This window comes from Corylus avellana, chromosome 6 (assembly GCF_965113065.1).
Source record: "Corylus avellana chromosome 6, dhCorAvel1.hap1.2, whole genome shotgun sequence".
In the NCBI taxonomy this organism is placed as follows: domain Eukaryota; kingdom Viridiplantae; phylum Streptophyta; class Magnoliopsida; order Fagales; family Betulaceae; genus Corylus; species Corylus avellana.
Window position 1 is genome coordinate 364,347 of NC_142495.1, and position 19,474 is coordinate 383,820.

Here is a 19,474-nt window from a genome sequence, read left to right on the forward strand (position 1 = left end):
ATAATCTGCGATTTTAAACCAAATTGCAACTTTAAGGTGTTTGGGATTGCGATTTTAAAAACGCAAATTTTAAAATCGCAAAAAAATCTGCGATTTCCATAATCTGATTAGAGAGTGCTTATTTGAAAAAGTGCGAATTTAAAACAAAATTACGATTTCTATTAAAAAGATAGTTGGCGCAATAGTTACCTTTTTTAGAACGGGAATAAAAAAAATACCAAGAATACCCACCTAAAATATATTAAAACCTTTCTTTTCTTTTCTTTTTTTTCTTCATCCTCTCTGTCTTGTTCATTCTTATTGGTAATTTGGTTATGAAACCGCAATTATATGCTAATGTTATCCAAACACTTAATTGATAAAAAAAGTACTTTTTAGTATGTTTTACCAAACGCCTGTGCGATTTTAAAAAGTAGCGATTTTAAAAACGCAATTTTTAAAAACGTAATTTTTAAAATCGCACTTATTGAAATCGCACTCCCAAACGGGCCCTAAGTTATAAAAGACCCCAAGCATTATAAAGTATATATTCTTTCCATCCCAATTTAAAATCTTTTGTTCACGAATATAATTGTTAATAAGAAGATAAACATTACAATGGTTTTCTTAAAATTAATTTATAATAAAAATCATCTTTTTTTATAAATTAAATAAAAAAAAATAATAAAAAAAAGAGTAATATGGGAAAAGTGAAAAATAAAATAGAATTTATACGGCCATGAGAAAGTGAGCAATACTTATTTTAGAATGTTCTACAAAAGAGGATATTTAAATTAGGATAAATAAAATAATAATTTTTGTTATGAGCAGATACAATTAATAATAAAAATATAATCATTGATCAGCTGGATCTCTGTGATTGAGTTTTTAAAGAATAATTATTGCACATGGCAGTCCATGGAGGTGCAACATATGGCCCCCGCGATCGTCCTTAAATAGGCATTTGATATTGTTTGTGGCCCTCCGTATGATTTGTTTAGAACTTGAGATATACTTGGATACTATAAAAAGGCCACAAAAACAATGGGAGAAAATAAAGCATCATGCGGTGATGCGTTGAAAAATATTAGTCTAAAGGAAAATGCGCAAAAAGCAGTTGCTGTTGGGCTCCTAGCTATAGTTCTCAGGCAAATAATGGACAAATTAAGGAAAACCCCACTCGACCATACATACTTTTATTTATTTATTATTTAAGCTTATATAATTATCTCAAACTACACATAATGTCCTTCCAAACTTATAATAATTGAAATAATATTCCCTTAAACTACCAAAAATAAATAATAACACTTCATTAAATCTTCTAAATTTTTTTTGAAATTTAAATCTCCTAAAACTGCATGCATTAGTTTAAAAGGCATTAAATGTTTATTATGTGTAGAACAAGAAATAGGGTGATATGAAAAAAAAAAAAAAAAAAGAAGAAGAGAGTTACCCAAAAACAAAAGATTGAAAAAGATAATATATAACTTGTGCAATAGTGGTAAAAAATAAAAAAAATAAAAAAATAAAAAACTTGTGCAATAGTGATCCAACTTATGACAATTAGAATAAGAAAAATGTTACATATACTTTCACTCTTCCATTCTCACTTTCATATTATATTGCTTTTCAAAATTATTATTGTATCACTATTAAATTATCACGTCGAAAAATAATGTTAAATTATTCACTCTTCCATTATTACTATTAAATCTAGCAGTAATATTAAAAGTTACATAAAAAAATAGAAGAATGAGAATGTGTAACATTCATTTTAAAATAATAAGATGCAGAAGGAGAGAGAAAGCTTGCATTTATTATTATTATTATTTTTTCCTTTTTCATCATTAAGGGGTTTGGCTGTTTTCATTCGAGCAGATGAGAAGGAAATTTGATGACTGTTTATGCTTAAAAACTTGCAACAAAAAAAGTCCTTAATTAAAACTATCAAATAAAATTGGGACAAAGTTTTCCTCCAAACTGGGTTGGAGGAATTTCCTTCAACCTAATCTATAAAAGTGACATATGTCCCATAAACATGTGAGATGCATATGTTTTTTTAATAGTAGGGACAAAATTGGAATAAATTTTATTAAAAACTCATGTGTATCTCACATGTTATTAAAAAAAGGGACACATGTCACTTTTATAGATTAGGTTGAAGGAAATTCCTCCAACCTAGTTTGGAGGAAAACTTTGTCCATAAAATTGTATTATATAACATGTTATAATTAACCAAATAAAGGAATATACCAAATTAAAGAATAAAAAATAATTATTTTATTTCAACTTTTCTTATTTTTAGTAACAATTATCTGTTTTGCTAATGAAATAGTAGTTACGCATGCGGAGCGTCCCATACTACTACATAAATGATAAATCCTCCAAAAGTAAATAGAAGTAATGCTTTGGTGACAATTTAAACTGAAGCTTCCAACAACTTCTGTACAATTAGAGACCCCCATTCTGCCATCCTTCATTTCCACTTTGCCACCTCCGTATGCAAGGAAAAATAAACAAAACAACAAACGAAGTGGACAAAAAATCTCGCGTGTAACCCACAGCGAAAGGTGAAAGCCTATTACACTATACCATGTTTGTGAGACGGAACCTTAATTATTTTTATTGGGCTATATGCTCCAAAATCGAAAATCGAACACATTGTCCCAGGTACAACCCTCACCAGCTAGCTTGTTTACCACTTGCCACGTGCCATGCTCCTGATATCACCCCTTGCCGACCCACACGCCACCGCGCTCTTCTTCTTATATCCCCTGCTTCTTAAAATTGGTCTTCATTGGATGACTCTAGTCTCTAGTAGTAATAGTATATAGTCTTCACACTGAATCAACGGAGCGAGCAGCTTGTTTTCTCAAATTCTGACTTCCGAAATGAGAGTCAAGATCGAAGATCTTCGCAGGATCATATGGGCCCACGCGCTCCTCATTGCGCAGGCGTCCCTTCTCGCCAATGCGGAGCCAAGTACGGAATCACCGGAGAGCTCCTTCGATTTCGACTGGAAGATCACACCGTCGATGATGATCGTCACAGTCGCCCTCGTCTGCTTCTTCGCCTTCTTGGCTTTCTTCTCCATCTACCTCCGCAAATGTGCCCGGTCACGCGTCGCCGCCGCCGCCGCCGCCGATGCTTCTTTGCCCAACGCCTCCTCCTATGGCCCAGACCGCCCCCGACGCCGTGGTCTAGACCGATCGGTGATCGAGACCTTTCCGGTGATCACCTACTCCATGGTCAAGGGTCTCAAGATCGGCAAAGGAGAGCTCGAGTGCGCGGTGTGCTTGAGCGAGTTCGAGGGCCACGAAACGCTGCGCTTGTTACCCACATGCAACCATGTCTTCCACTCCGATTGTATTGACACCTGGTTAACTTCTCGGGTGACATGTCCGGTTTGCAGAGCTAAGGTCGCCCCGGCGGTCAATGGAATCGCCGCCAATTCATCGCAGTCAACAGAGTCAAGCAACGAACCAACCCAAGAAAACTCGGGGTCCCGACTAGGCGAAGAACAAAATCACGTTGTGGTTGATATTGAGGAAGCTCAAGGCGGAGAGATCGTGAACCGCCCACCGAGAACGGGGACATCGGGGAAGTTACGGAGGTCGTACTCGACGGGTCACTCGCCGGTGGAGAACACGGAGAGGTACACGTTGAGATTGCCAGAGGAGGTGAGGAAGCAGGTTTTGGAGGGTGAGAAGCTGGAGCGTTCGATGAGCTACGGCGTCGTTTTGGCAACAGTAGCGAGTTCGAGAAAAGGGTATACGAGTGGTGACGTGGACGGGATAAGACTGTCCGTTGAAGGAAAATGTGACGAATGCCGCTAGATGGTATCCACGTGAAGTCTGTTGGGGGGACTAACCTGGTCGGCAGTGTCTCTCGTTTGATTGTGATTAATTAAATCCGGAGGCGCTCCGCTCATGTTTGGAGTGAAGTGGGTTGATTGGATTCTTTGAAAATATTAGCAAGTGGGGGGTTTTAATCTTTGTTTCTTTAATCAAACTGTACCTGGAGATTGGATCAGGATGCTTTTTGGTGTCGCCAAAAGCCGATTTTGGATGGTTTTGGAGGGCGTTTCTTTTTTTATATGGTTAATTTAGTGAGTTGGCCGCAAGGCAAGTTGTGGGGTTGTTTAAATTGCTTATATTATATATATATATATACGTTTGGTACAATCTGAAGCCAATTAAAACACATCAAATTGTGCCAAGGGTGTTAATAAAGTTACCAGGAGTGCCAATATCTTATCTGAATGTGAAGAATTACATCCAGTTTGTAAAAGGATCATGTAAAAAAACCTTTTATTCTACTTCCACCCCCCCCCCCCCCCTCCCCTCTCCCTCTTTGGGTTTTGTTTATGTTCTTTTCATTGATGAGAGGTAGTCATGCTTAGTGAATTTAAATAGAACCAAAGTGAAATGGTTAAAAAAGAATATCTAATCAGCATCACTGCATCAGTTATGGGATTGTGAAATTTTTCCCAGATTAACTCTTTTGTTTTTAATCAGAAATTATATTAATTTTTTTGGACATAATAAGAAATTAAATCACAAAAAAAAAAAAAAAAAAAAAGGTTTAAGTTTTCTTGAGTTCACTTTGATTTTTTAGCTTTGCTTAGTTTGATAACACACAGAGAGCCTGTTAAGTGTTAACCAACAAAGGATAATACCAGCAACCAAAATTCATGCCGTAAACAGATTCTGCAGCGACTGAAATCATGACATAACAGATTCTGCAGCAGCTTAAATCATCCCATAACTTCTACAGATGAACATAATTAGGATACAGAGAATCGTGCAGCAGCTGATCTTTCTATTTTACATTCTTCTTACACCAAAATTGTCCTTCAATTTGAGCTCCCCTGAACTTCATTAAATACAAGGGATTTGTATGTATATATATATATATATATATCTATCAAAAAATGTATCGACAAAAAAAATTGACTCACCAGACAAGCAAGGTATACCATGCACTCGCTATCCACTTGGAGCTTCAAAATCCAACTTTCATGCGTAGCAGAAAAATTCAAGTTGCCCTCAGCAATTTGCAGTTTAAAAGGCTTTATGGTACCAAGGATAAATAAAAAAAAGCGGGGAGTGGGGGGGGCCGGGGGAGGTGGTGGTAACTATGAATTTGATATATATAGTTCTTCTTTGTCCTAACCTGAATCATATCCAAGTGGGGTTAACTTATATCCTTCTACTATTCTGGATAGACTCGAGCAAACCAGAGTCCATTGAAACCCCCGTTTCTTTTTGCCAGGTCAGATGTTTCATGGCACACGGTTTTTTCGTTTTTTTTGTCGGTTACGCCGCCTCGCCGCTGTTCTGTTCTAAACCCTGGTTTTAGCAAGTCACTGTTGAAATCGCAAACTCAAACCCAGAGAGGATCAGATACTTCTGGAAACTAGTTCATCCCCTTTCTATTCGCCTGCGTACCCTTCTCTTTCAATAGACAATATAGCTCTTTTGAATTGATCAATGGCTTGTATAAATACCCATTCGGATAAGAAAATGTTTATTACAACAGTAGCGATCATTTTACTTGTAGCCCATCAAATGCCTCAAAAACTCAAATTGATGATTCTGGTTGCTTAGCGTTATGCATCGCTGACACAAACCTAGTTGTTGCCCCACAAAGGTCACTCTACTGTACAGTTGCCAGTTGCCGCTGTCTTTAACGCTCCCCAGTACCAGCCATTAGCGGTTACCTGCTTGCCACGTGGCAAATTCCGATGCCACCGCCAGTCACTGAGAAGTTCCATCCTTTGTTTTCTTCCCGCGCACGATAACGGCTTAAATTATTCCTCTTTTGCTTCGCTCTTTATATTTCCAATTTTCCACGAAACTCGATCTGCACTTTGTTCTCTTGTACAGATCGAGTACTTGCAACTCCGTTCCAAATGAGACTAAAGATTAATCTCAGCCGTACGACGATCACACCCTGTCTGCTCCTCTTGTTTCTCTCGCCGCTGCCCCACCGTGCCAATGCACAGTCGGCCACGGATTCACCCTCTATGAACGTTCCGAGCCAAAATTTCAGCCAGTCGATGGCGGTGGTCATCGCGTTCCTCATGTGCGCCTTCTTCTTCTTGGCCTTTTTCTCCATCTACTGCCGCGAGTGCTTGGACTCACGCGCCGCCGAGGCCCATACCACCGGCCAAACGAACAGGTCCAGACACAACGGTCTGGACCCGGCCGTGATTGAGACCTTTCCAATCCTCGTCTACTCCGTGGCCAAAGAGCTCAAAATGGGCAAGGGAGCTCTTGAGTGCGCCGTGTGCTTGAGCGAGTTCGAAGACTACGAAACGCTGCGTTTGCTGCCCAAGTGCAGCCACGTGTTCCATCCCGATTGCATCGACGCCTGGTTAGCATCCCGCTCGACGTGCCCGGTTTGCAGGGCTAAGCTCACACCAGTTGAGCTCGCTCCCAAGGCGGCGCAATCGACCGAGTCGATTCAGCAGAACTCGGCGTCAGAAAACGGTGAGGGAGAACACGACGACGTTTTGATCAACGTTGAGGATGATCGTATGGGAGACTGTCCAGCGAGGACGAGAATATCGGGGAAGTTCCCGAGGTCGCACTCGACGGGTCACTCACTGGTTCAACCGGGAGAGAACACAGAGAGGTACACTCTGAGATTGCAGGAGGAGGTGAGGAAGCAGATCGTGGTTAGTGGGAAGCTGAAGCGGTCGAGTAGCTACAACGTCATACTGGGCAGGGAAGGGTGTAGCGGAGGAAAGAATAGCTGTGTGGACCGGCAGGTTGGACGGCCGGACTGGTGGGTGTTCTCGAGGACGCCGCCGTTTGTTGCCGTTAAGTCTCCGAAGTTGGGCGCGGAGGGCCAGGGGAGTGTGACGATTGGGAAGAGCTTCTTGACGTCCGTTAAGATGCCGTTAGATTGTCTTGGCGTAAAGGCCGAGGGAGTGGAAGAATCGTCGATTCCGTCCCCCGTTTGAGTGTGGATCATTGTAAACTAAAACGATACTTCTGTTCTATGTATATACTTGTCTTCCCATTACTTTATTGCTCTCAGGCATTTTTTATAGGCTTCTTCCTTTTTTTTTTTTCTTTGTGCCTTTTTTGTTTATTTCTTCCTTTGGCAATTGGCATGAAGAAGATACAGAGAGGGCTTATGCGCACAGTTAGAAATGAATTGCCAGGGCCCAGAAGTTGGTTTGTGATGTGCTTTTGGACGGACATTACTTGGGACAAAGTTTTGCTTTAAATTGAGTTTTTTTTTTTTTTAAATAAAAATATATATATATATCAGTCATAATTAATTCTATAAAAAAATATATATGAAAATCATATTGTCTAAAAATGTAAGTCAATTTGGAGGAATGCTTTGGCCTATTATTTGATATTTGAGTTTTTGCCTTTCCCCAAATTTTATGATACGACACTTTAATGGTTTGTTTGGATTATTTGTGCATTGTGATAAAATTAACTTAGGCAAAAAAAAAGAAAGAGAGTCTTTAGTATAGTGTAAAGATCTAATTTCTTTCTACTTTTGCATATATTTATTTGAAGGTGCTCTGTTCTTTAGTTAGTAGTGTATACGACACTTTAATGGTTTGTTTGGATTATTTGTGCATTGTGATAGTATTAACTTAGCCAAAAAAAGAAAAGAAAGGAGACTCTTTAGTATAGTGTACGTAAAGATCTAATTTCTTTCTACTTTTGCATATATATATTTATTTGAAGGTGCTCTGTTCTTTAGTTAGTAGTGTATACGAAATTTTTATTCGTTGCTCAAAAAGATTCTTCACAATATTAAAAAAAAAAAAAAAAAAAAAAAAAAAAGATTCTTTGTAAAAAAATTAAAGACACTTTTTTTTTTTTTAATTAAAAAAGTGGGAAGGGGCGACCAGTGTAGTTTTCCACCTTGGATGTTATCATCGGGGTTCCCACCCGCTGTGGAATGTCCGGTTTGAGCCATAGCTACTGTCTGGGAAGGCGAGCCAGTCACCACAACCCCACAAAGGTGTGAGCCAGTAGAGCCCCTTCAAAGTAGCATCTGGTTCACGCATCTACTACCGCAAGCGGATTCGAACACGCGACCACTAAGATGAAAGGAATTCTTCTACCAACTCAACCACCACCTTTGTGGTAAAGACACTTTATTTGAACATTTTCATAATTGTGAAGTGTGGTAGGTAGAAGGTATATAGTCGCTAACTAGATCATCACAATCCCCTCGCCTTTTCCCACTTTCTAATTTAATACATTTTTTGTACGTATATGCTTCGAGCATTTGGACATCAATACCATTGCATGTTAGGATTTTCATCAAATTATATATTTGACGAAAAGCTGCTCATAATTTCTAATTTCTTTCTATCTAACATATATGATTAACAAACAAATTTTATTGGAAACATTTCTCTAATAATAAAATTAAAATAAGAGATCGATAGAAAAGCAAGGGTATGTGCTGTACGTGTGAATAGGAAACAAAAAATATATATGTATGCTAGCTACTTGTATCAAATAATTCTAGAGAATATAATGTTTGCTATTATGACACTTTTTTTTTTTTTGGTCCTTTTTGAACGATAAAGAGAGGAAAAAAAAAAAATTGATTAAAAAGAAAACGCCATCTAGCTTGGAGTTCTATCATCTAAAAGTCAAATAGAGTGGGGTTTATAAGATGAGCCATTTAATTAGACAGAGCCACTTGGCCAACTGCTGTATAACCCATCATCACAACGATACAGATGAGATAGCAGACAATCAAAATGAATGCGAGATCGTCCACCTCAATTATCTAAACTGATCGAGATATAGACTAAACCCACATATTTTATAAGGACTAGTACCAGTCGATAAGGTTTTGGTTCATCTGAAGCCGTGTAAAAGTGATTGAACCATCAACCATCCCTTGGAAAAACATAACTTGAAAGGGATGTTTACCCAACACAAATCACGTGTCTGACTTTTTTTTTTTAAGTCGTTGTTGATTAAATTAGAGAAGCTGCTTAATTAATTTGGTGTGGCTTATAGCTTATCTCTTATCTAAACTCTAAAGGGACCGACCTGTTTGTTTCTCTTGGCCCTTCGATTTTTTCAACGACCAAATTGAGAATTGTTGGATTTCAACTTAAAATTCTTAAAAAGGTGCGCACCATCAAATATGAAATGAAGAATAAATCTATATCTAGTGGAGACAACAGAGTAATTAAGATTTATTCTACTTTTACTATTACCATTAATATTTTTACTTTTTTTCTTTTTTATTATTATTTTTTTTTAAAAAAAAAAAACAAGTTCTTTTGCGGGTTAAAGTCAAAATTTTCTTGAACTTAATTACAGTAATTTGTGAACAAATTAATCCCGTTGAAACAATAGAACATTTTAATTGATGGCTCACATCCCACCCCTTTCTGTGTCTCTTTTAATGTTGGCGTGGTCATTAATTGTCATTCGGAGAAAAAAGAATTTACCAGTTTTTTTTTTTTTTTTTTTTTTTTGACATGTCCACACAACAAAAGGGGGAAGGATGATTCAAACTAGTGACTTCTGCTTCATGATGCGTGGTTCACAGCCGATTGAGCTACCCTTTAGGGACAAGAATTTACCAGTTAAATTAAGTTGATTGATATTTATTTATAATGATAATATTAGTATAAAGTTTAATGAGATTATTATTTTGAAATCATTAATTATAAAATATATGTATATGTTACATATACGTGACAATCTGACATACAAATAAAATAATTCATAGATTTAATAAGTCTCAATTAATAAATTGAAAAAGTTATACATAAAACTTGACAAATTCTGCATACCTACTAATAATAGGTTGACATCGCACCTTCGTGTTGACATCGTAGCTAGGAAAATTTTAATTGGCTCAGGAAAAAATAAAAATTATATCTCAACAATTAAATGTCAAAAAAAAAAAAATAAATAAAATCCCTGAGATCGATCGATCAGTTTCCCAAATTTGACTACCCTGTTGCAAAGATAGAATAAAACCTTGACGGCTAAGAAGATGGCCTGATGAGTCTGAAACTTTGGGGATGTTTATAATTTCTCCTACAGAAGAAGCTAGGAAAGGAGGCATGGGGCACGTAACAAAGGTAAGAGACATCATAGGCCTAATCAAGGACAAGGCCTCCCAAAGCAAAGCGGCCCTGCTCTCCAAACCCAGCAAACTCTCTCTCCACCTAGCCCTCCTCCGCGCCACCACCCACGACTCCTTCAACCCTCCCGATGTCAAACACATCGCCACCATCCTCTCCTTCGGCCACAGCTCACGCGCCACCGCCTCTGTCGCCATCGAGGCCCTCATGGACAGGCTCCAGAGCACCCGCGACTCCTCCGTCGCCCTCAAATGCCTAATCACCGTCCACCACGTCATCAAGCACGGCAGCTTCATCCTCCACGACCAGCTCTCCGTGTACCCCTCCAACGGCGGCAGAAACTACCTCAAGCTCTCAAACTTCCGTGACGGCTCAAGCCCCATCACGTGGGAGCTCTCTTCATGGGTCCGATGGTACGCGCAATACATAGAGACCCTTTTGTGCACCTCTAGGATTTTGGGTTTATTTCTTGCCACCTCTTCATCTTCATCTACTACTCTAGATAAAGATAAGCAAGAAGAAACAATCTCAGCGCTTATGAATCAGGATTTGCTTAAACAAACTGTTTCGTTGGTGGGTTTGATGGAAGAGATTTGTAAAAGACCGGATTCTTTGCACGTGACAGGTAACAAGTTGGTGGGCGAGATTATGCGTTTTGTTGGCGAGGACTGTTTGTCGGCCACAAACGAGGTTTCGATCCGAATCACCGATTTTAGGGAGAGGCAGAATGGTATGAGTTTTGGTGAATCGGTCGAGTTGGTTTGCGCTTTGAAAAGGCTAGAGAATTGCAAGGAGCGGCTTTTCGAGTTGTCCACCGGAAAAAAGAGCTTCATCGAGAGCTTCTGGAGTTTGGTAAGGGAGATAAAGGATAGGGTTGGGAGGCAGAAGGTGTACGAAGATGACGGTAAATTGTTGCTCAAGGCGAGGAGCGAGAAGGTGAGCGAGTCAGCTCGGTTTTCCGAGCGAGTTCTGAGGAGGTCAGACGACTCGGTCCAGTTCTCTTCCGGAAGGTTGGGCCTGGACGGGTTTCCTTTTCAGATTTTAGAGTCAGTGGAACCGTATGCATGAGTGAATGTTCCTTAATTTTTTGCGCTATATATGCTTTCGAGCTTATTAATTTGTATATTTTTTGGCCGATGGAATCAAATTGTTCGTGCAAATTGATTTGCGTATGTAGTAGGATCATATCGGAGCACATACGGAGGAATTAACAGAAAAAATTATTCTTCATATATATTAATTATCCTTAAATTTTGATCATAACAAAGTATGAATATGCTGCTGCTTCTGACAGGCAGGCCATTTAATTTTCTGCATCCCATAAGAACGTACTGGGGACCAAATGGCTGTCGCTGCATATATGTAATGGTAGTTAATTTTGGGTATATGGATATATATATGGTCGCGCGTGCGTGAATATTTTAGCTTTGAATTCGTGTTTTATATATATATATATATATAAAGCTGGATGGAAGTGGTGGAAATTAATTAATTAATGGTTAAAAATAACTTACAATATATAGATCTAGATGAATACTATAGGGTGAAATCTCTGAGGGTTTAGACTCCATTTGAAAAAGAACTTTTAATCCACAAAGAAACACAATAAGAATAGACACGATCAGAGTCTGACTTTGAGAAAGCGTTAGAAAAAGAATAAAAAAGTTCGGTTCAACGACTTCAATTCTAGCTGACTCCTTCAACTCGATTGGAAGGTTCCGTTGACTGGCTGCAGCTTATTAATTCCAACATCTTCAAATTCATCAAAACAAGTTCAAATTCAATTTCAATTAGATATATATATGCAAAGCAAGTTGCTTAATCTTTTGCAAATTTAGGGGCATATATTCTTTTCCTCCGTAATTAGATTCTCCAAATAATCTATCCTGTTTCTCATATATAAGAGAGTGAAAGTGAAACATTGACATTTTCAGAGCCCAAATTCGCCCTTCTTTGACTGACTAAAGAAAGAAATTGGAAGGTTAATTAATTAGACATATTCAAGATCATGATTTGCCAAAATAACGATTGTGATAACGCTCAATCTTATCTCAAATCAATGATGGAGTATTAGAATTAATTGTCCTTGCCATTCAACATATATGTTATATAATATAATAATACTGACATCGATTTTCTTAATTTTTAAAATATGTATTTATGCTATTTTTTTTTCAAAATTTTGAAACAACGCCAGATATATAGATCAAGAGAAATTGATCGAGCTGGTCCCTTGCAATTCCAATCCAACAGCTCAAAATAAGCTATCTTATCAGAAAGAGGAAAAAAATAAAATTTAAGGTCCCATTGGAGGGTGGTCCAACAACCCAAATGTTTTGAGGGATGGTCGATCATTCCCGACTTGTTTTGAAGCGGTTTACCACTCTCTTGACATGGTCAGCCACCCCAAAATTACCAATTCTTTTGGTTTTTTTAATTTCATTTCTCATTCTTATCTATTTATTACAAATGATCAGCTGAGATTGAAAGAATTGCAATGGATTTCATAGGGGTGAAATAGCGGTTGCGGTTAGCGGTTAGTGGCTAAAACCGCTAACCGCAACCGCCTAGGCGGTTAGTAAATTTTACTAACCGCCTCCGCTAACCGGGTAGCGGTTAACCGCCTAGGCGGTTAACCGCCCGGTTAGCGGTTAACCGCTTTGGAATAACCGCTTTTTTTCTAACCGCTTTTTTGGGCTTTTTTTGGGCTTTTTTCTTTGGACCGATTTTGGGCCGGGTTTGGACCGGGTTTGGGCCGGTTTTGGGCTCACTTTAAACATTTTTTTTCTCATTTTAAACATTTGTTTTTTCCCTTTTCATGGCCATTTTAGCATTAAAAATTGTTATATACCAAAATCTTGTTGGCCACCTTCTACAAATCTACACATCATATAATATACAAATAAAATTACAACAAAATCATCACTTCACTTGTAGTCTTATACATAAACTCACAAGCAAGTTCATACACTCACACATAGAAATTAAATAAAACACAAACAAATTCATAAACTCACAAGCAACAAAAAAACCAACATATATGGTTAAACTTGAAGCTTGAGACCCATTTCAATCAACCAAAAAAAAGTCATAAACTCACAACTTATTGTTATTATATATATATATATAAAATATAAAATATAAATATATATTATATTTAAAAAAAAGCGGTTAGCGGGTAGCGGTTAGCGGATTTTCAAAACCCACTAACCGCTAACCGCAACCGCCTAGGCGGTTAGCGATTTTTACTAACCGCTTTCAAAGCGGTTAGGCGGTTAGCGGTTAACGGTTATAGCGGTTAGCGGTTAGCGGTTGCGGTTAGGCGGTTTTAAATTTCACCCCTAGGATTTCAATTCATTGCCTCTATGACACAAAAGAACTGTACTTTTGGTTGCCTTTCTTAAACATTTAAGTTGATCTTGATTAGAAAAAAAAAATGCTTCCTTGTCATCCTTCAAATGTTTGCGATGCACACGAAATTTAGATTTTTTTTCGGATATATAATCCTGTGTAGAGTTCTTAAAATATTTGATGTTATTTTTAAATGAAATGATCCAGATATTATCACCTTGATATTTACCATCTATATATATATCACCGGCTGTAACGCCCCGCCCTAGAGGGCATCCTAATTAAGTACATACGTTGATGACCATACAATGCTTTCTCGTTCTACTTGGTATTTGCCTACTTTTGGATCAGCTTCCCTTTTTTTTAAAAGAAAAAAATTGATTAGGAGTACTATATATATCAACAAAGTGAATAAAATGTGGAATAAAAATACGATGCATATAGCATTACTGGATAGGAATATTATTGAGCTATTAATTAATATTTATGGGCAAAAAAAAAAAAGAAACTCGACCAATATTAATTTATAAAAAACACAAATTGAACACACTACTGAGTAGAAATTAATGTTTTTATCCCTTGATCAGGACCCAATGGCAACTGTGGATTGCCAAAGCGGTACTCATTTTATGTGATTTCAGTCGAACTCCCATAAATTACAAGAGCCAGTAATAGCCGATGCCCGACAAAAACAGGAAAATAAAAATGGGAGATCGATCTGCTCATCTTTATATTATATTAAATGCACCGCTCCTCCTGTTTCTTTCCGATGGCTTCCCACTTCTCTTTAATCATATTAACTTTCTCCACCTACATCCATGTGTCCTATGACCATCAGTTACTTCATTTGTCCATGCATGTCTCTATATGCACATTAATTTATGATGCATTGCATGTGTCTATATTATAATATAAAAATAATGCGAGGAGTACTACTATAGTGGAGGGCTATTAAGTAATTACCTCCTTGTCCCAGTTGCACCGACCCACAATCATGGCCAATATCAAAGTCTGGATCCCAACTCCGCCAAACATCATTCCAGCCCATATGCCCTATTGTGTTTATTATCATATCAAGTGTCAGAACATTATAACCAAGCAGCTAGCTCCCAATAAATTCATGCAATTTCTTATTACATTTGACGCTTTGTCTGCCTCCACTACATTTTACATACACATTATTATTAACACAGGATAATCAAAAGAAGCAATCATGAATTCCCAAAAGAAAAAAAAAGTGAACACAATATAATATATATTAGCTAGGATACCTTAATCAGCGAGCCAAAACTCCAAAGGAGTTGTTAACAAGCCAACAATAAATATTCAATAATCTCATTTAAAGTGATTTATATTGACTAACATGACATGTTTTAAGTGAATTTTTATATTAATTAAAACATGTTATACATGCTAGTCGTTATAAAATAATTGTAAAAAATAACATTAATTACTTTGACTTGAAATCATCGAGGCATAGGAAGTAGTCCTACTCTAGCTTTTTCAAATTTTCACAGAGGGAGGGAGAGAAATAGGAAGAGAGCATGCACGTACGTACCATGACACCTTGGTGGAAATGCCATCCAAGAAGGTATCCAAGCGGGAGCCCTAACAAATAATAGCAACCAAGATTTATGTATGCCACGTATGCTTGCCATCCCGACCCCACAGCAACTCCTACAAGAAAATGTAGCCTCGCTCTAACAATTAGCAATTATTATATATTAATTATCAGAAGCCCATTAAATTACCAAGAATCGAGAAAATATATATACCAGAGAGAACTGGCTGAATACTGTTAAGCAGAATGGTAAAAGCCAAGAGAACTTTGAGGTTGTCCACCATTTCCAGGACAGGTTCGCTAGACGAGAATAAAAGAGCAATTTTGTGGTTCAAAATCATTATCACAAACCAGCATCCTAGGCCGATCATAGTAGATGTTACAACCGACACCACTGTGGCAAACCTTGCCCCTTCTCCATTTCCTGCTCCAAGCTCATTTGCCACCCTCACCCTACAGGATTAATTAATATTAATTCCCAAATTATATATCTTTTTGACTTTTCCTTATCTTAAAACGTTTTTAAGCATATTGAGGGGCCAGCGAAAACTCTAGAAAAAGCAAAAGATATACTTAGATTCTTGATTGTAAAGAGAGCGATATTTATCTGCCCTAGTCAATATTAGAGGCCCCGCCACCGGCCAAAAAGCATGAGCATGCACTAAAGCTAAGGGGAAGAAATATATTTAACAAGTAAATAGATTATACCCAGCTCCAGCAAAGAAAGACAGTGGAATCATCATCTGCCAGCTACTAATGGCCATGCTGCATGCGAAAAGAGAAAGAAAATATCAATAAGTGATCAAGATAATGACTTGGGAAGAATAGTTTGGCATGTGCAGTTCATGAAACTTTAGTTGCCTTGAGATGCTTTAACGAAAAGTAATACCAATTAAAGTCATAATTAAAGAAAAAAGTACTTTTACTATATTTCTTTCAATTCATACAAATTAAGGAGAAAATTAATTATTCATACCACATGTATCATGTGATTTTTTTTTTTTCCTAGGCACGTGTATCGTATGATTCTATATATTGCGAGAACCCTACCTTCTTTGATTAATAATAATATATATAGATATGTTGAAAAACATATTAGTTTTTTTTAAAAAAATGAATGTATCATTTATAGAATATTGTTAATAATACTTGTAATAGTTGCTTTTATAGAAGAAAATTTTCAAAACTATAATTGATAAAATTTTATTTATAATCGATTATTTAAATATGACTTCTTATCTATTAAGTCTTAATTTTTATGTAGCTACTTTATTAATTAATTAGTCTAACATAAACATCAATCTCCGTGGGATCGATCGATGTGAATTCCAACATTTTCTGCAAAAACCCAACCAACCAGAGCGACATAAGTCATAAACTAGGATTTGTGTTCCCATCTATTCCATGTTTCTTCTATGATCTGTAGGGTTTCTTTGCCAAATCAAGTAAACCAAAAAAAAAAAAAAAAAAGAATGCCATGTACGTGATGCTATCACGGCCACACATACTTTATACTTTTCATGTTGAAATTAATACGACCCCCTCCATTAGACCCATTTCATGTTATGCTATATATGATATTTAAATTTTTTTTAAAGATAACGTATATATTAATTAGTAGATACGTAAGATTTAATTTGAAAAAAATGCTTGGCTGGCTATAATTTCCTTACACACTAACCTGACAATTTATAGTTAGTGAAATGATTAAAAATAAAATTGTTTTGCTTAATCAATTTTTCAAATATTATAGGCTGTCAAATCCGTTTATAAGAAAAGAATTTTTTTTTTTTAAAAAAAGAAAAAGGTGCAGCACTCTTAATTTAGTCTGGATCCACATTAAATGAAACACCTATATATATATATATATATATATATATATATATATATATAATGTACGTATATATGTATATGTGTCCAATAATAGTATGAAATAATGCGATAAATAGCTAGTTGCAGACCAGATGGATAAAGCATCCAGGTCAATCTCTGCGTTACTAAGGCTTCCAGTGATCAATATCAATATCCTGTAGTACCAATTCTCCAAGCTGTTAAGAGATAGTGAGAGAGAGAAAGAGAGAAAAGAATAATCAATTGGTAATTCGATCGTTAATTAGGTTATTGAATACGAGGTTGTTGAGGGGAGAGAATTAAGTAAGTACCAAATCATGACCCCAGAAGCAGCAGAGAGCTTAGTGAATTCCCAGAGACCAGAAAATGCATCAATGGAGAAACCATTCCAAGTCAAGGGGCAGCCACCAAAAAGTGTGTAAAGCAGCAACCCCAGCGCCAAGAGCCACCAAGAGAAGCTCAAAGTTACAGCAGTGCCAATCACCCCAAGCTTGAACACATACACAAACAACCAGCTTGTGATCAAATGCATCAGAAGCACTATCAAAGACAGCCATGCGATCACTCCTGTCTTAAGCTGGCACTGCAAGAACCTCTGCAGGGGGAACAGAAATCCCAAGCAGAAGTGAAGTGGTATAATCCCAACGGCAACCACCCCAGTTAACTCCGCCACCTCCCGAGGTTGTCCCATGAGTCTCAAGATTGGAGAGGTAAATAGGAACAAAGGCAGTATCAGAACGCAACAAATGAACAAAATAATCCATGCACGCTGCAGGTATACACCTAACATGTAATACTTTTTGGCTCCAAAAGCTTGGCCGCACAACGTTTCTAGTGCACTTGCCAGTCCTAACTGAGACAAAATAAATTAGAAATGAATAAATAAACAAAAACGCAGGATATATATAAATAGAGAGAGAGAGAGAGAGAGAAGATGAGGTACCAAAAGACCAAAGTCGAAGCCAATGATGACATTGTAAGCAAGTGAGATTGCAGCTAGCTCAAGATCACCCAAATGACCGGCAAAGATTTGGGTGATTACTATCATGGAGTAGTTGGTGGCACGGAAGAAGATTGCAGGGCCAACAATGTGCCATAGTTTCTTCGATTCGATCCAAAACCTTTGCGAAAAGTAGTCACGCAGCTCATGACCATCGTTTTGGTTATTTGAGTGAATGGTTGAACATAAATGATGATCTAGTAAGGGGAGCTTTGATTCCTCGATTACACTAGTACTGCTGATCTGAGGCATTCTTATTCTTAATTCGAGACTCTGTCGTTACCTTTTCTTCAGAGCTATATATAGACTATAGAGCTTTATACATTTATGTACCTTTCAAATCTTTGTCATTTGTCAGGCAGTACTAGTGGTGAAGCTTCTCGAATGGAGTAATGGCCTGGCCTGGCCTTCATTATTGCCTACCTACTGTCCGAGCCAATGGGCGATCAACCACGTTTCAATAGTTTATTACATTATCAAAAAAAATAAAAATAAAATTATTACAAAAAATAAAAATAAAAACCACGTTTCAATAAACAGAAGTGTATGTTTTATAAAGTTCCGTAGGAGATTTTTTTACAGAATTATTTTAGTTTTATGAAAGGTATTTTTGCTATTGGAAACATTGACATTATTTTGGTATTTTAAGAGGAGTATTAACACAATTAGTTGCTTTAAAGAGACATTGACAAATAGAATTGTAATTTGGGAGTATGTGTATTTTTTCTTTTATTTTATTTAAATTTTAAGAATTAGTATTATTTTGTAATTCAATAATGGGCTCTTGGCCCAAAGTTAGTCAAATTAAAGTTTGGATTCTTTGTATATTTAAGTATTCTTTTGTATTCTAATAAAGAAAATTAAATTAAAATAATAAATAAACAAATTTTGTTAGTTGAGAGTTGTGGTTACAATTCTCTTGCTGTGAAATTAGTCTGTAATCTTTCCTCCTTAATCTTTCATGTTCTTAATTCTGAAAATTGTTTTAAAATAAAATTTGGTATCGAACAGGCCCAAACAATTGTAAATTGTTCGTATCGAGGCCAAAAGGCCCAAAACAAACGAAAAAAACAAGGATTCCGGGAGCTGTCGTGTCATACATGATAAACAAAGATAAGCCGAGTTGCTTTGTCGTTTTGGGAAAGCGTGAGTCTGAGGCGATTCCCTCAAACGTGCGCTAAAATTAAAGCTGAGATGTAAGCTGTGCTATGAAGCCTATGATATCGACAACAACTTTAATACTTTGTCTAGAGAATTTAAAAACAAAACAAAAATAAAAAAGGAAAAAAAGACTCTTTTAGAAAAATGGTTTGAAAAATGCATCTTTTTTTTTTTAAAAAAAAAAAAATCAATTTCTTTTTAATTAATGGTGCACTGAGCACATCAATTCAGTAAAAATATAGCAAGATAAACACAAAAATGCGAGAAAAAAAAAAAAAAAAAACACATTTTTTAAATGATTTTGACAAGGATTATTATAACTCAAACTAGTATTCATTTACAATTCATATACAAAAGTATAATAACTTTACAATTTGAAGACAGCAGGACACTAATCCTACATCTAATCTGAACTTTGAAGAGCTTGAATACTTAGTTTATCTTGATCAATGCTTGATCATGTGAC

General features: G+C 36.8%; 4 protein-coding genes across 5 annotated transcripts; 3 read left to right on the forward strand and 1 right to left on the reverse strand.

The window, feature by feature from the left end:
- The first annotated feature begins 2,610 nt into the window (after positions 1 to 2,610).
- On the forward strand, positions 2,611 to 4,246 carry LOC132186753 (RING-H2 finger protein ATL32). The gene has a single exon (XM_059600786.2). The coding sequence runs from the start codon at positions 2,874 to 2,876 to the stop codon at positions 3,816 to 3,818; it is 945 nt and encodes a 314-aa protein (XP_059456769.1). The 5' UTR covers positions 2,611 to 2,873; the 3' UTR covers positions 3,819 to 4,246.
- Positions 4,247 to 4,567: 321 nt separating this feature from the next.
- Positions 4,568 to 7,041, forward strand: LOC132186754 (E3 ubiquitin-protein ligase ATL6). The gene has a single exon (XM_059600787.2). It carries the CDS (start codon positions 5,897 to 5,899, stop codon positions 6,950 to 6,952), a length of 1,056 nt encoding a protein of 351 aa, XP_059456770.1. The 5' UTR covers positions 4,568 to 5,896; the 3' UTR covers positions 6,953 to 7,041.
- A 2,860-nt stretch (positions 7,042 to 9,901) lies between these two features.
- On the forward strand, positions 9,902 to 11,207 carry LOC132187566 (putative clathrin assembly protein At4g40080). Its single transcript, XM_059601915.2, has one exon. It carries the CDS (start codon positions 10,022 to 10,024, stop codon positions 11,150 to 11,152), a length of 1,131 nt encoding a protein of 376 aa, XP_059457898.2. The 5' UTR covers positions 9,902 to 10,021; the 3' UTR covers positions 11,153 to 11,207.
- A 2,742-nt stretch (positions 11,208 to 13,949) lies between these two features.
- LOC132187559 (protein DETOXIFICATION 27) lies at positions 13,950 to 18,131 on the reverse strand. Of its 2 annotated transcripts, none has more exons than XM_059601906.2 (8): positions 17,791 to 18,131; positions 17,159 to 17,700; positions 16,958 to 17,044; positions 15,705 to 15,761; positions 15,211 to 15,449; positions 14,994 to 15,112; positions 14,399 to 14,488; positions 13,950 to 14,245 (listed from the first exon to the last, which is right to left on the reverse strand). In XM_059601906.2, exons 1-8 carry the CDS (start codon positions 18,097 to 18,099, stop codon positions 14,174 to 14,176), a joined length of 1,515 nt encoding a protein of 504 aa, XP_059457889.2. In that variant the 5' UTR covers positions 18,100 to 18,131; the 3' UTR covers positions 13,950 to 14,173. The 2 variants fall into 2 exon arrangements, with proteins under 2 accessions (XP_059457889.2, XP_059457890.2); XM_059601907.2 differs by having other exon boundaries at positions 14,184 to 14,260.
- Between the last annotated feature and the right edge of the window lie 1,343 nt (positions 18,132 to 19,474).

Bases quoted from the DNA above. Each gene is read 5' to 3' on its own strand.
- LOC132186753 (XM_059600786.2), top strand. From the start codon at position 2,874: ATGAGAGTCAAGATCGAAGATCTTCGCAGGATCATATGGGCCCACGCG.
- LOC132186754 (XM_059600787.2), top strand. From the start codon at position 5,897: ATGAGACTAAAGATTAATCTCAGCCGTACGACGATCACACCCTGTCTG.
- LOC132187566 (XM_059601915.2), top strand. From the start codon at position 10,022: ATGTTTATAATTTCTCCTACAGAAGAAGCTAGGAAAGGAGGCATGGGG.
- LOC132187559 (XM_059601906.2), bottom strand. From the start codon at position 18,099: ATGCCTCAGATCAGCAGTACTAGTGTAATCGAGGAATCAAAGCTCCCC. The intron at 15,113-15,210 runs GTATATATATTT...ATTTTCTTGTAG, and splicing joins TATTCAGCCAGTTCTCTCTG to GAGTTGCTGTGGGGTCGGGA. The intron at 14,246-14,398 runs GTAATTACTTAA...ACATGGATGTAG, and splicing joins GGTGCAACTGGGACAAGGAG to GTGGAGAAAGTTAATATGAT.